Raw genomic sequence first — 16,090 nt, forward strand, 5'->3', positions numbered from 1 at the left:
AACCTGCCACTTCTGTCAGATTTCTACTACTTACTGTAAGTGACAGCAACATAGGAGAAAAGTAATTTATGGCTCATTTTACTCTGGAAAAAATTGACTTCTTATTTGTATTTGTTTGCACATATTTTAAATTTTACAGTTTTTCGCTGTAGTACCCCTTTAATGACACCGGAAGTGAGTGATATACGGAGGCTGCCATATTTATTTCCCTTTATGCAATACTAGTTGCCTGGCTGCACTGCTGATCCTCTGCCTCTTAGGCTAGGTACACATGATGCAATTTTCTGACATATTTACTGTCCGATCAGTTATTTCCAACATGTCTGATCTGGTTTCCGATCAATTTTTCAATTGATTTCCCATTAACTTCTATAAAAAAAAATTTGAAAAATTGTTGGACATGTTGGAAATGATCAATCTGACAGTTGCATCGTGTGTACCTAGCGCAATACTTTTAGTCATAGACCCTGAACAAGGATATGATGTCACTATTGTGTGCAATTACCAGCGTGGCGTTTCATACACTCCAGACTCGGGTATCAATGGAAATTAATACTCACATTGGTGGAATACAACATTTGGTATCCTGGTGCTCTTGGTACCCCTACATACTCAATGTGCTTTGCTTTATTTTACAGGTTTAACACTTTATTGATTTGTGTATTTTCAGCAGCACGTTTAAAAATAACATTTGAAGCCCGGTTATGGAAAATAAGAATGTGAGGGCTGTGTTCTTGAGTAGTTGTTGCTGTGTGTCTAACAAATTGCACAACCAATTATGTCTGTGATTGTTACACAACAAGCTATCCTGTGTCGGCCTCCAACTCTGTCAGTGTACATTAATTAGGCCAGGCATATCTGTGTATTGGTCTTCATACCCCGAGGTTTTCCTGTGCTTTATAAATAAAGGATGATGTTCCAGCTTTAGGATTGTCAGGTTTTATTTAGCAGTAAAATAAAACTGCTGCTGAAAGGTTCAAGATCTTATATTAAATTGACTTGAAGCCTCGCAGGTTTAGATCCTTGTTCTTTCTGAGCATTTTCTAGAGCGTAAGAACAACGTAGGCTCTCTTCAGACAAAGAATTTGCTAGGAATGTGTTGACATGTAGGCTGCATGTAATTGGCTCGCCAACATTAATTATTTTTTTTCTCTCTTTCTCTCTCTCTTCTCAGCACGCAGGAAAAGGGAAGAAAAGCCATAGATCCCATCAATTCCACGAGTTTAACACTGGAAAAGTTCATGGTTCAACTGTGTTCACATCACCAGAAGCAGTTTATACATGTGTTAAACAATTTGTGTACAGAGGAGCCATTGATGAACTCCAGAAGTCACAGTTCCTTTGTTTCGGACCCCAAGACTGAAGATGTTGAATACAGTATCCATTCCTTTCCGGACAATAAACCTCCAACAGAAACCTGTATATGTTCACCCAGCAAAGAGGACACGATAAAGACTGCTACAGCTTGTGCAGAAAATTTCCGTAGCGAAGTGGTGGAGGTTTCAGAAAACTTAAACTCACCAGTTCCGTTAAGTTTCAGGGACAATTCTGTCACGGAGATTACATTTTTACAAAGCTGTTCTCACTCAGTAACCCACCCAGAAGGGAATGCTGCAAAAAGTCATACTTTTCATGCTAAACCTGCAGAGGAATATTCCCAGATGCTGGAAACGGGTGAGGCAGTGGGTGCGCGAAAACTAGAACCCTTCCACACCGAACCTTCAGAATGCTGTGTTCTCTCAAACAATAACTCAGCCTTGACCTCAACGGTTGGAGCTGAGGAGACTGAAATTTCTGTAAACCTACCTAAATGTGCGGACAAAGAAAATGCACAGTGCTTAAGCCCCAGGCAAGTAAATGTGGACAAAGATAGTGACTGTAAGCTAAAGCAGAATTCCGTGCATACTATAGCCGTGGCCAAACATGGAAATCTTTTAAACCAGTGTGATAGTTTTCAGACTCTTAATGACCATTCTGTTCCTTCTCTCCATAAAATCAGGTCACACGAAAATCTAAAGCATTCAAAATCAGTAAAAAGGTGCAAAAACACCCCTACTTTCAGGAAGAGTGAATATGATAATCAGTGTGATGTAGTTTACATAAATCAACCCATTACAACACAATACCACCTTCAAAATCATAAGTCTTTACTTTGTTCTCGAAATACAGCAAGAAAGAGTACGAGGGGATATCTTTTAAGCAGTGACTCTTGCAAGTTGTCCACTGTTCGAACATTGGTTAGGAGCCCCAAAGTTGAGGACAAAGGGAGTTGCGCATTACACATGACTGAAGCATTAATTATTCCTAACGGAATCATTACCCAGACACTACCTTCAACTAATGATGTATCATCAATCCATGCAGAGGCAGCAGATGTAGAAATTGGAAAAAGATTTCCAAATCTAAATTTCTTACCACACGACGATGTTATTCTTCACACAGCCGTTTACAAAGAATTTGGCAACATCAACAATATTACGAGTATGGTGGAGCAATCTGTGAACTCAGAAGCATTGTTGTCTGCTATCTCTCTTGTACATAATGGAAATGATAAACTACCTTTCTCAGGACATAAACCCACCACTGAACTATCACAACAACCTGTTGAAATGAACACCTTGGAACAGAGGACTATTTTATTGGATGACTGCAATACCCATGAAGATAAAGAATCTGACGTTAGCTTCTCCGGTGTTCCTATCCACACAGCAACACCTCCAGAGATGCACCTGCCTGTAGCAATAAAAAAGGAAACTGTGCATTCTGATCATGATACAGAACATGCTATTGCTGATGGCATTTTTCCAGAAAAGCCAATTACTGAAAAAGTTTGTATTCCCATAGAGAAGGCTAATGTTCGTCGTTCCAGTGACTGTTCATGGCCCCCGTTACCAAGTGGGACTGCTGAAGGTGGGATTCTGGTTGCTGTTCCTAATTCCCCGCCCCGTAAAAACTCTGATACACTTGAAAGTTCTTCTCTTTCATTGCCTACAGATCTTGAATCTCCACCTGGCCATTCAACAATAGCTAATTTTGTGAAAGAAAATACTTTGGAAGAAACAAAACCTAATTTGTTACAGGGAAATGCAGCATATGTTTCAAAACGTTCAAAAAAGAATACACAGATTATTGCCAGGAGAAGTAAACGTGTAAAAAATCCAAAGAATATGGCGCACCTTCTTGAAGGGTACACCATGGATCATTCTAAGTCGTGCACTGTTCAAATGGAGTCTTTTGGCAAAACCAAGTTAAATAATTTAGAAACTACCAAGTCTTTGAAAGAAGCAAATTGCTCCGCAACTGCTAATACTATTGATGGGATGTCTTCTAAAAATGTTAGCAGTCTTCTGCATAAGTGTGCTAAAATTGGTGAAACAAGCAATCTTCGACTTCAGGAAAGGTCTGCTTCAAAACGAGCTACGAAGAAACATCGTACTATTACTCCATTTGTGTGTGAACAGAATGGCGAGGTAAACCTATCATCAAAAACCAAAGAGGCAAATGGACAAAATTTTACCATCAAAGCAGAACCAATGGACTACCCCATAGAGTGCTATAATGCTAACAGTAGCTATCCCATGGCATCAAGAAGAAAGGTTAAAAAACCTCCCGCTCCATCTGATCGATGTCTGAGAAGCCGCGATTCAGCCCTCACCGATATAAAGCCGCAGATTAAGCCCTCCCTCCAGATTCAAATCTCTCCTCACGTAAGCAGAAAATCCAAACGGAGAACTGTGGCGTTCAGCACCGCATATGCACCACAGTGCCGATCCTCAGCTCAGTTTGATTCAAACCTTCAAGACAACCCTGATGATGAAAATTGCTTTGTACGTGTTCTGAGCAAACAATTTGCTAAAAAGAAACCGTTATTTTCAGAAAGGATGTTCAAAAATACATTTTCTTCCACTCGAAAGAAGTCAGGAAATGTGAGCATTAGTTTTGAAATAGGCTCTAATCAACGGAAGGTATATTTTTGTTCAGCGAAGAAAAATTGCTTAAAGGTAGAAGAGGACGATGGTAGCTACAGCCCAGCTCTTGCTGTACAGAGTGCATGCCCATTTGAACTTACTAAAAAATGCAGCAAGCTACCTACACTTGCATCTGATCCTGTGAATCGGACAAGAAAGAAAACCAAACGTGCTGTGTTAAAACCTTTGAGGCAAGATCAGGCGAAGCTCTGCAAAGAAAAAATATCTAAACGCCACTCTGCAGTCGAGGGCAAACGGCCCTGTAGACGTAAAAGATCTACTGGCCTTCCCAGTCATCCTTCCCACAACTCCGATTCAATTAATACAAGAAAGGGTAGGCCAAAATTTCTTGACTGGTGTTCTGAAGAGGAAAGCCAGGAACGCATCTCCAGATTTAATAACAAATACATGTCCGTTCACAGCAACTGGATTTCACTGGAAAAAGATCAGGCAGCTGGGCCTAAGAATAAAAAGAAGGCTGACCGGTTAAAAGAAATTTGGAAAACGAAGAAGAGGGTAAGGAAAGCTAAAACTACGGAGGAGTCACAAAGCTGCTCTCCTGTGCAAATGTTGTTTATGAACTCTTTTAAAATATCCAATATCTGTAAGTGGTTTTTGGAAAGCACTGAAACAAAGTCTTTAGTGATTGTGAAAAAAATAAATACTCGCATTCCCGAAGAACATCAATTACCAATGGCACCTACGCAGAAGTATTCAAAAGCAAGTTTATATCCTCACATGCTGCAAGCTCAAAGGTTGAAAAAACATCTTAAGAAATTTGCTTCTGTTCTTCCAGCGTGCAATAATACCAAAACCCAGAAGGAACTCTCGAAGCTAGAGAACAGGGTGCAAACTGGTGCTAACTCTAAAAAGACAGTAAAAGAGGTTATTGACTCTAAGAACTCAGGATCAAAACTTCACGCAAATAAACCCACTAGTGCCCCCATCCTCAGAAAACAGATCACCTTTAGAGAGAGGTTACATCGAGCTGCACCAGTTCATAATAAAGACGTCTCGTGCATTGCTCGAAATGCAGATGCTAAAACAGACCACCCACAAAGCATTAAGTGTTTACCATCGTCAAAACAGACCTTGCTGACTGCAGTAAAATTACCCACCTTAAAGTCTGTGTTAAGTAAAAAGCAGAGAGCTAAAAAGCGTCCTAAAGCGGATCATTTAATAGAGCCAATTATACAGACAAGTAAAAAGATAAAAGTTGAAATAAAGCAAGAGTATGATATAGACCAACACAATTCTGTTGAACCCGCACTAACAACCAAAAAAATAGTCTGCAAAGTGGAAAAAGCAGACATCATTACTAAAGTCCTGCCTCCAAAGGGAGCAGCAGGAAAAGCCAGATCATCATGTAGGGCACAGGACTTAAAGAAAGGGAAAACGCAACCTGCTGTGAAAAAACATTCCCGTAAAACACAACTCATCATTTGGAAGCGTCAAACGAGATCATCTAAACTAAGACTGGTTCCCCCAGTTCTGTCAGATCAGAGAATCACTAAGACATCTCAGCCAGGGATGCGGGAACCTCACAGGAAATTGTGCACTGGGTCTAAAAAAAGCAAAACAAAATCAGCTTCCCAAGAAAAGAAGAAAAACCGTTCTCTAGCAAACTCTTCCACACAAAGCAAGAGATGATCACTTGAATTGAAACCATAAACTGTTACCTGTGTTCTGTTGTACAGTTATAATTTGCATTAATTTTGAACTTCTTATGTAAAACCTACCATTATCCGTGCCGTTTTGTAGGAATTGTGAAGCTTGGGGTAAGGGGAAGTGAAATGTAAAGGGGTTTTTTTGGTGCTCAGAAAGTAAGTTATTTAGTATAGGTTTTTGTTTGTTTAAAACGGTGAATGTTGTTATGAGTACAGTGCCTTATTTATCATTTTAAAAAAACATTTTGAATCTAGGAGACACGCCATGTGATAAGCATTGCATTTAATACTTGATGCACAAGCACTTGTACTGTAGCAGAAAGCAGGCACACCTATGTTTTGTTTCTTTTAAATCCACCCCCTCCCTGTATATATATATAATTTTTTTTTTACACACAAAAAATGAAATATAATTGATTTTAACGCAGAATATTTAAGGGGTAATTTTGGGCTTCCACTTTCTCAGTCTTTTAGAACTTCCAATTTGAATTGGTCTTCTCAATACTGTATCGGTGTAGGCAGTTATGTTTTACGGTGCTCATTCAAAATTCTGAGAAGTATGCTGTAAAGCGGATCTGAACTCTTCTAAACTAAGGAGCTTTTTAAAATTAAGTTTAACATGTCCTCATTTATACTAAAATAACTGCAGCCTCTTACCCTCTATTCGATGATCACAAAATGATCTCTTTCCCAGATGGGTTTGTTGTTCGTTAGTGTGAACACCGCCATCCCTAAAGATAGCCACACACCATACAATTTTTTAAATATCTGTTCAATTTAAGAATTGCAATCAATTTTTCTGACTGATTGTAACATTTCAAAAATATGACCAATGTACCACACACGTATGTTCCATTTTTCCTCAATTATGATAAAAATGATTGGAAACTGACAAAATTGCTAGTGTGTGTATTAATAAATTGACAATCTTTAACACACACTATACAATCTTTAGAAGGATTGAAGAAAAATATCTGGCATTCCAAATCGATAAAGATCGAAGGAAAACGGGAAATCCGATCAGATTTTTCAGTCGAATGAAAAAAAAGCTTTCATTTTTTTCTCAGGAGATCCGATCGTTTTTATCGAATTGCTGTAAAATCGGATCATTTTATTGTATCGTGTGTGTGGCCTCCTTTAGCCTACGGGTTCTCTATGTATACACCAGTATGATATTCAGGAAGCAAAACTGGAGACCTGGGCCTCCACAACCATTGCTACATAAAATTGGCTACACTTGGATGAACCTCCACCATGCGTTTGTCGCTTCTACAAGTTGTATACCATGTAGATCAAGGAATTTTACACAAGATATAAGTGCTTTATAGTTCCCTTATAAGTTTTATTGGTTGTGGGACTTATAAGAACATGTAAGGAAATACATTATTATGCATTCATGTTAAAATGCTTCTAAGATAAAGATCTTCAGCGTGAGATGTTTATAATGCATTGTAAAGAAAATGATCAGGAATACTTGGATTAACAGGATAAAAATTAACAGGAATATTCAACTTTTGGTGATAAAAAGCAATCTTCTCAGTTCAGATGTGCATATTACAGAGATTTTGATAAGCATCATTTTAGATTTCTTACCTTGATTTTATGAGCATGCATAAACCGCCATGCCACAGCCAGTGCAATGGCAGTTCAATGTCTACGTGTGTCATTTCACTGCTTAATGCTGGTGTTCATCCAAGAGTTGCAATGCTTCCTTCTTTGTGCAGCTAATGATGTCATAGTATGGGTGTTAGTGAAGCATTACTGGCCAGGCCATGGGAGAGTGCACCATCATGTATTGATCATCATGCATTCTCCATCGGGAAGGGGGGCCTCTAAACAGTTCTTACACAACCAAGGCTGTTTATTGCTGAAAGTAATTTACACGTTTTTTCAAGAGAAAAAAAAATGTTAGAGGGATAGCTTTCAAAACAAAATAATCATTGCATTGTAGAAGTACTGCTGTGAATATAGGCTATAGAATTAGACTTCAGATCCGCTTTACAGCGCATGTGCAGTGCCTGAAATGTACCTTGCCACTTTTGTACTGAATCCATGGGTTACATTTATTATTCATAGAGTTATCTGCCTACACTATGCTTAAAGGACATCTCTGATTAAAATTGACTGTCTTTATTATATCCAATGATAAAGGGTGACGAGTTAGTAACTCCTCAATAAGTTTGGTCATAACCTCAGAGAAATCTTATTACCCTTGCCACTTCTTTCCGATGGCTTAAGGATGCCCTAGTTTCTTCTGTGCTACACAGGCCTAACACTCCCCTTACTCATGGTCATGTGACGTCTGTCCTTCTAGGTGTGTCATGCAGGCCCTGATAGGTGCGAGGATAAGTTCTAAGTGTGCTGTTACTAGAATCATGGCATATTGTAACCACGCACCTGGAGATTACTTGTATGAAAAGGCACGAAATGCAGTTCTGAGAGACAATTTTTAGATTCATGTTAGGCTGCCTTCAGTGGACGTGCAAGAAAGCAAAGACTATTTTATCTGCTTCAGTTACCAATACCTCTTTTTATATTTCCTACACATTCTTTCTGTATAGTTGATATGAACTTTGGCGTAAACAGTTGCCGTATTCCCCTGATGTTTAGATTCACTGGGAAAATAAGATGTATACAATAAGATGGCTTCCTTTGGTACCATGACCAAGGGAGCCTGGTATCGAGACAGCTAAATTGGGCGCCCCTGACGAGATTTGGGAACCGCCATAGGCGCAATGTGAGTTACGGCTATAATGGCGCCCACTGACTAATTTGGGTGCCTGCAATAGCTGAAGCCTGAAAAAAATCAGCGTAATTTGTCCGCCTGCAAAAATAGGTAGTCATGAGAATGTTAAATAAGCAGGTGTATAGTTAGAGGAGGGTGATCCAACTTTTGGCTTCAACCTGCACAGTATTTGCATGTATGCCCTTCCCCACAGTAAGGACCATGAGATTTTGTTGCTGCTATATATTTGCATTGACAAAGAAATTTGCATAGATTAAAAAAAAATTCAGACCTGCATGAAGAAACAAATTACCATGTGCAAGTCTTTGTAGCCTTGATGGTTTTTATAAGTAATTAGCAACATGTCACTCCAACACAATGCAGAAAAATCTGTCCACTGCAGCAACTGGGGAAGAACTTCTTCCAGCACCATATGATGGAATCCATAAAGAACTATGGTGCTACTTAGCCCCACTTACTTATATGCAGGCAGTCCAGGTCACACTTACCCACATGGAGTCCTTCACCAGACGTCTGCCTTTAACGAAAAATATGTACAAGGTTTTTGGCTTGCCCGTACCATGCATGCCATAACACTGAAGTGTTTGAATGATAAACACAACAGTGTTCTCCTCCCAAAAAATTTTCCAGCCGGGTGGCATGAAAAAGTAGCCGGGTGGGGCGAGATGAGAGAATGCAGGGGCGGTGCTTCTCTGCACAACTCTGCTTTCAACAGAGGAGGAGGTGAGCCGATGACAGCCGGTTGGTCACCAAAACTAGCCGGGTGTAGCACCCGGCTAAAAGAGCCTGGGGAGAACAGTGAAGAATATTGAAGGAATCAGGAGGGGGAAGGTAGGGCACACAACCACATCGTTAGCATGTTAGAATTTGGGGACATCCAACTCCAAAGAAAATCATGACCCCGTTTACATGAGGTACGGAGCAAATACTGTACTAAACTTGTCATCTATATACAGACAGTCCGCTTTCATAAATGTTCTTTAAGTGATTTGTTTCCCCCCTTTTTATCATTTCTTGTATGGGTTTTGAAATCTGTAGCTTTTTTTTACATTTTTATTTTAGTAGCAGGTTTGTCAGGTCATGAATTCTTGACATATATGCATCTAGGTCACAAATATGTATTTATATAACAACTAATTTGCACTCATGTAAACCTTGTATTTGCACAAATGAACTGGTAAGTGACTCTCCTGTGTGCGTTAGCATTAACTTATAAATGACATCATGACTTTTGCAGAACCTTTTTAAAGCACACGTTTTAGTCTTCCAGTATCTCATCAGGAAAAAGTAGTCTATGAATTCACCATTTTTACATTTAAAAAAAAAATTATGTAATTATCGCAATAATGACATAAAATCATGGAATCATTGAGGTATGATTGGAAATCCAACAAATTGTACTGAAAATGTATATTTTTGGCTGATCAGGTGTTTTGTACTGTTAAATTCCATAGTGTTGTAAATTTGTATGACCTTGTTAGCTGGGATTAAAACATTCAGCATGTTTTAAATAAATGTGATAAATACTCTGCGGTCCGTTGCAGGTAGCATTTGCACTGATGAGGTTTCAACGAAAGACAATAATAGACTTGATTTGCTTTTTTGGGGAGTAAAAGTTAAATTTTATGCCTAAATGTTTTCCAGTTTTTGATTGAATTGTTTTTAAAACTGTTGTTGAAATTGGACAAAAAAACATTCCAAAATAGCTGGGTATTGTGAGGGTTTTTATACAAATTTATATTGTACTTTTTTATTGATCTTTCTGCTTCTTTCACTTTGGACCTGTCACGTGTAAATCAAATCAATGCTGAGAAGCAGCTTCAGGGCTTGTGCATGTAGAATACACCGTATGCATTGCTTTCACTTGTGCTGACCAACACCCGTCTCTCACTGAAGTCCTGGATGTGAACATGTCTTTTATTATCAGTTTTGTTTTTTCTGTGCAAATCTTGAAATGCAACACAAGTTGATATAATTTTTTTACTGTATTTTTCTATGGAAAGATTTGAAAAGGAATTACACTTTTATTTGATTTTTCAGTTACTGTGTCCCCACTGGAAATATTTCTAATACCCAGTAACACCTGGGGAGCTGAGGTGTCCTAATTCATCTCTTTTAGGAATAGTCTTTTAGGAATGTATATTTCAGAATCTAATGGGATGGGTAAAGCAGATCCGAGATGAAAAAGGAACTATAACAAGTAACTTGTCTATATATCTTATCTAAAGTTTCGATCGTTTACACAGCATATCTAGCTGCATACAGCTTTAATAGAATATGATTATTTCTTCCTGTGATACAATGACAGCAGCCATGTTGTTTGTAAACATTACACACAGGCAGGCCTATCTGCATCTTCAGCACTCAGCCTGTGAAAAGAACCTAATCCTCCCCTCTGCCTCTGAAATCTCTGGCTGGAAATACCTCCACCTCCTCCTGCTCAGACTGAGCTCCCATGAGCCCTTGCTACTGCCTGAAAATGCCAAGGCTCTCTTAAAAGCTGTGGGCGTGGCTTGTTTAGTTTATAGGGAATTAGAGTATTAAAACAAAAACAAAAAAGTATTTGGCTTGAGGAATGCCCTATAAACAATAGGAAAAGGAACACAATTATGCAATGAGTAAAAGTTCATCTCGGATCCACTTTAAAATACTAAATAACACCCACTAGACATGTCCTACCTGATACGCTTCCCAGACATCTCTCCTCTTTCAGGCAAATTTATTACTGTAGCATGTGGATTGGGCCACACCATCATTTCTGAGTGAGTATCGATCAGGGTGAGGTATTTCTTAAAGGGGAACTCCAGCCTAAACAAACATACTAAGTTACATTAGTTATGTTAATTAAAATAGATAGGTAATATAATCTCTTACCCACCGTTTTAAAAGAACAGGCAAATGTTTGGGATTTCATGGGGGCAGCCATCTTTTTCATGGGGGCATATTTTTAGTTGAAAGGAGGTGACGGAGCATGAGACACAGTTCCAACTGTCCTGATCACCCCTGTAAGCTGGGCGCGCTAGGCTTCAAAATCTCAAATTCAAAATATAAAAAAAACAAAGTTGCGCCAAAATAGCAGAACAAGAACATCATCAGAAATCCCATCATGCTTTGCACAGCATCAGGGGAAAATGCCTGGGCAGATTTCTTTGATGGGGCGGAGCTTAGCTTCTGTGCAGCTAAAAATGAGGCTTGAGTAAGGAAAAAGTTCTGATGCTGTGAAACTGTTAAATAAACACCAAGGCCCATATGCAATTCACTTTTTCACCTGCGTTTTCTCCTTGGAGATAATTTTTCATCTTCTATTTAGACTAATTTTTCCACTCTTTACAATTGAAAAAGTAACACAAAATAGGTTAAAAAGTGCCGTCAAATTATTTTAAGTATTTTCTTGATTTCTGGTGGTTTAAAGGGCATTTTATTGACACGTTTTAAAATATCACCCAGGAGAAAAAGTTAATTGCATATGGGCCCAAGTCTTTTTAGTGCTGCTGAGTGGACTTTTAGTCTGGAGGTTCACTTTAAGGTTAGGGTAATAGATAAACAGTGTCAGGAAAGGATGATGTTTAATGGTTTAAAGTGGCAGGAAAGATTATTAAAGAATTATTTTAAGGTTAGCAATCTGGAAGATTTTTTTTTGTCCAGTGTGAAGGTTAAAGGAAACCTAAACGGAGAGGGTTATGGATGTTTACTTTTAAACAATACCAGTTGCGGGGCAGTCCTGCTGAGCTCTTTGGCTGCAGTAGTGGCTGAATCACACACCTGAAACAAGCATGCAGCTAATCCAGTCTGACTCCAGTCAGAGCACCTGATCTGCTGTAGGGGCCGTGGCTAAAAGTATTAGAGACACAGGATCAGCAGGAAAGCCAGGCAACTGGTATTATTTTAAAAGGAAAAATGTATATCCTTCTCAGTTTAGGTTCCCTTTAAGGTTGCTCTTCAGAAAAGGGTTTCCTATTGTCAACAGAAAGTGTAATGCCTAGTACTCACTAGACCTAGTACTCACTCACTAGTACTCACTCACTAGTACTCACTCACTAGTACTCACTAGGCATTACACTAGAGAACAGAAAATCCATCAGAAATCAGATCGGACATCTTTGAAATAATCGGTGCACTACAGAGCTGCTTACAGTGGAAAGAGGAGATCAGTGCACATGGTTGAGGCAAGATTCTCAGGAGCTGAAATCCAAAAATAGCGTAAACCTGGTCTGTAGTTTTAAAATCATTTTCTACTTTTAGTTGGTAAAAGCTTGCAATTTTTACCTGGTACATACCAGACCATAGTGTTAGTGTTATGGCAAATACGTTGTTTCAGCTGAACCCACTTATCTGCAATGTGGAAATCTTTCCAGTGGGAACTTGGACAACTCTAAAACAGTTCAAAACCGTTCTATCCTTCCAAATCTACAAGAAAAACAAATGCATAAAAGATTAACTGAATACTTTAACCATGTAGTGGATAGATGAACTCTATTGCAAAAATTGCATCTGCCCCTAAAATAAAAATGTCATCTAGCTCATAAGGCACCTAGTTAATAAAATTAATCTGATGGCAAAAAAAAGCCTTCAAAAATAAAACATTTCTTTCACAGCTCAGGATCGATCCCCAACCCCGTGCCAGGTCTTTGTTTGCCAGGTCGTGGTTTTGGCTTCATACCATGCTCCATAATCTCAGTTCTCACCCTTTAGAGTAAGAAATAATGTCGTCCTGGGAATCAATAATACCTATTTTGTCCTTGTGTATATTAACTGCCTGCCAGGAACTTGTCAAATTGGAGCTGAGTGAATGAAGCTTTAGTGGAGCAATTAGCGTTGTATAGCTGTGAGATGCGAGCTTAGGAGGCCTCGGAGTTGAGTGTCTGGAAATCTTCTTTTGTTCAATAAAGACCAAGGACACTTTTACTTTCACCGTTACTTTATCACTTTCACAAAACAATAGCCCTTTATGATTTGAGGGATGAAGGTCATATTGCTGCTTTGTGCAAAATATGTCTGCCTGTCAAAATTTACATGTTTTGCTTGCGATCACGCCGGGAATCAGCTCGCCGAAGAAGAAAAAAGTACTTCTCTTTTTGTCCTTGCAGTCACTAATGTCTAATACATTACTTCACAGGCTGTTCCAATTATAATGGCCATACGTGGGCAGTTGTCTTTTGCATCCAATGTAGTTTACTGTGGTAAAATAATTATTGACATTTTCCACAATAAATGCCTGGCTGTGCAGAGGGCCTAAAACAAAAATTGTCTCTTAGTTCTGGAGTCTAACAAATTCCTCTATTTAGGTAGGAAAAACAAAATATTGTAAGAAAACAAAATGGCTACCTGGATAATGTTTTACAGTATAATACAAGCTTTCAGGGAGCTAGTCCTGTTCTCTTAGCATATAATCCGTGGAAGCTGAATTTTTAATTTACACCTTAAAATGCACCTGAAGGCCAAATGTTTTTTAGCAAGCTTGCAGAAAAGCATTTGGAATGAGATGCTAGGCTGCCACAGCCCTTTGTCTCACTACAGAGCCCCTTTAAATATCCCTGGACACCCATACATTTAGTAGCAGTGTGCCCTAATTGTGTATGCTGGTCAAACATTCCCTAATGCTTTTAATTAAATATATTATATTATTTGGATTTTTTTGCCATGCTGTTTAACCACTTCAGCCTAACTGGACGAAAATTTTCGTCCAGTTAGGCTGCGCGCACTCCCGCGCCCCCCCCCCCCCCCCGACGTGCGCACCCCTGCTGCTGGCCGTTAGCCCATCGATCAATGAATGGGATTATAAATCCATTTCACTGATCGGACCCCCCCCCCCCCCCCCCGAGAAAAGCCGACAGCGTCTCTTCAGACGCTGCAGCTTTTCTGAGCACTGGTCTTCTTTCTTCTTCCTGGGAGCGAGATCGATCGCTCCTAGGACTTTTTGACTGTGGCCATCTTGTGGCCAAATAGCAAACTACACCAAAAAACACACGTATTAAATAAATACATTTTTAAACATTAAAAATCCCCTGTTTACCTCCCACACCAAAAAATACCCACATACAAGTTTTAATAAAAAAAAAAAAAATTACAATAAAATACATAAATAAATAGTTACCTAAGGGTCTGAACTTTTTAAATATGCATGTCAAAGGAGTATATCAATATGATTTATTAAATTATGGGCTTCTAAATAGTGATGGACGCAAATTCAAAAAATGCACCTTTATTTCTAAATTGAATATCGGCGCCATACATTGTGATAGGGACATAATTTTAATGGTGTAATACCCGGGACATATGGGCAAATATAATACGTGAGTTTTAATTATGGAGGCATGTATTATTTTAAAACTATAATGGCTGAAAACTGAGAAATAATGAATTTTTTCAGTTTTTTTCTTATTCTTCCTGTTAAAATGCATTTACAGTAAAGTGGCTCTTAGCAAAATGTACCACCCACAGAAAGCCTAATTGGTGGCGGAAAAAACAAGGTATAGATCAATTCTTTGTAAAGAGTAGTGATAAAGTTATTGGCAAGTGAATGGGAGGTGAAAGTTGCTCAGATGTAAAAAAAAAAAAAAAAATCTCAACCCTGTAGGCTGAAGTGGTTAAAGAGACACTGAAGCGAAAAAAAATAAATGATATAATGAATTGGTTGTGTACTATGAATAATTACTAGAAGATTAGCAGCAAAGAAAATATTCTCATACTTTTATTTTCAGGTATATAGTGTTTTTTTCTAACATTGCATTATTCTATAATATGTGCAGATTACACAACACTCAGCATTCAAAATGATTCTTTCAGAGCAGTCTGTGAAGTAATGACCTCTCCTCAGCAGAGAAAAAGTAAACAGTTCACTTACAGTTGAGATAATAAAAGTAGGATAACAGCCCTCTCCACGACTAACTTAGTCGGAGAGCTTAATGGCTTGTTTGCATAGAGATAACTGGAGTTAACTCTTCCTGTACTGGAAACAATTAGACTGATGTATCTGATCTTAATGTTTTATTTCTTAGCTGTGCTACACATACAAATCATATCATCATTTTTTTTTCGCTTCAGTGTCTCTTTAAAGGTGTTAACACTGATTAACTTAGGAACTCCAGTGAAAATAATGTAATAAAAAAGTGCTTCATTTTTACAATAATTATGTATAAATGATTTAGTCAGTGTTTGCCCGTGTAAAAGCTTTGAAATCCCTGATTTACATTCTGACGTTTATTACATGGTGACATTTTTACTGTTGGCAGGTGATGTAGCTGCTGCATGTTTTTTTGGCAGTTGGAAGCGGCTGTAAACAGCTATTTCCCACAATGCAACAAGGTTCACAGACAGGAAACTGCCAGGAGTACCACGGTCCTCAGAGCTTCTTGTGGGAGGGGTTTCACCACAATATCAGCCATACAGCGCCCCCTGATGGTCTGTTTGTGAAAAGGAATAGATTTCTCATGTAAAAGGGGGTATCAGCTATTGATTGGGATAAAGTTCAATTCTTGGTCAGAGTTTTTCTCTTTAATTCCTTATGAATTTTTAGACACCTCAGCTACTCTAACCTATGCCAGTAGCCTTCCCAAATCTAGGTACCCAACTTGAGGAAAGAAACATTCAAGATAGCTGGAAATTGGGCAATAAAGTTGTTCATAAAACTCAAACAGATGTTGCGCATGTTTTAAATCTGACCTAAATTCATTATACAGTAGTTTTTAGCTAAGGGTACTATTTTGATG

At 38.6% G+C, this 16,090-nt stretch overlaps 1 protein-coding gene across 7 annotated transcripts in view; it reads left to right on the top strand.

Moving 5' to 3' along the window:
- LCOR (ligand dependent nuclear receptor corepressor) overlaps positions 1 to 10,086 on the top strand; it is a 202,590-nt gene extending 192,504 nt beyond the window's left edge. For all 7 annotated transcript variants that reach the window (XM_068255424.1, XM_068255425.1, XM_068255427.1 and 4 more), the window contains one exon: positions 1,175 to 10,086. In XM_068255424.1, coding sequence (XP_068111525.1) covers positions 1,175 to 5,618 — 4,444 coding nt within the window. In that variant the 3' untranslated portion in view covers positions 5,619 to 10,086. The remainder of the gene's footprint in view (positions 1 to 1,174) is intronic.
- Positions 10,087 to 16,090: the final 6,004 nt, after the last annotated feature.

Source organism: Hyperolius riggenbachi, chromosome 10 (genome assembly GCF_040937935.1).
Source record: "Hyperolius riggenbachi isolate aHypRig1 chromosome 10, aHypRig1.pri, whole genome shotgun sequence".
Taxonomy (NCBI): Eukaryota; Metazoa; Chordata; class Amphibia; order Anura; family Hyperoliidae; genus Hyperolius; species Hyperolius riggenbachi.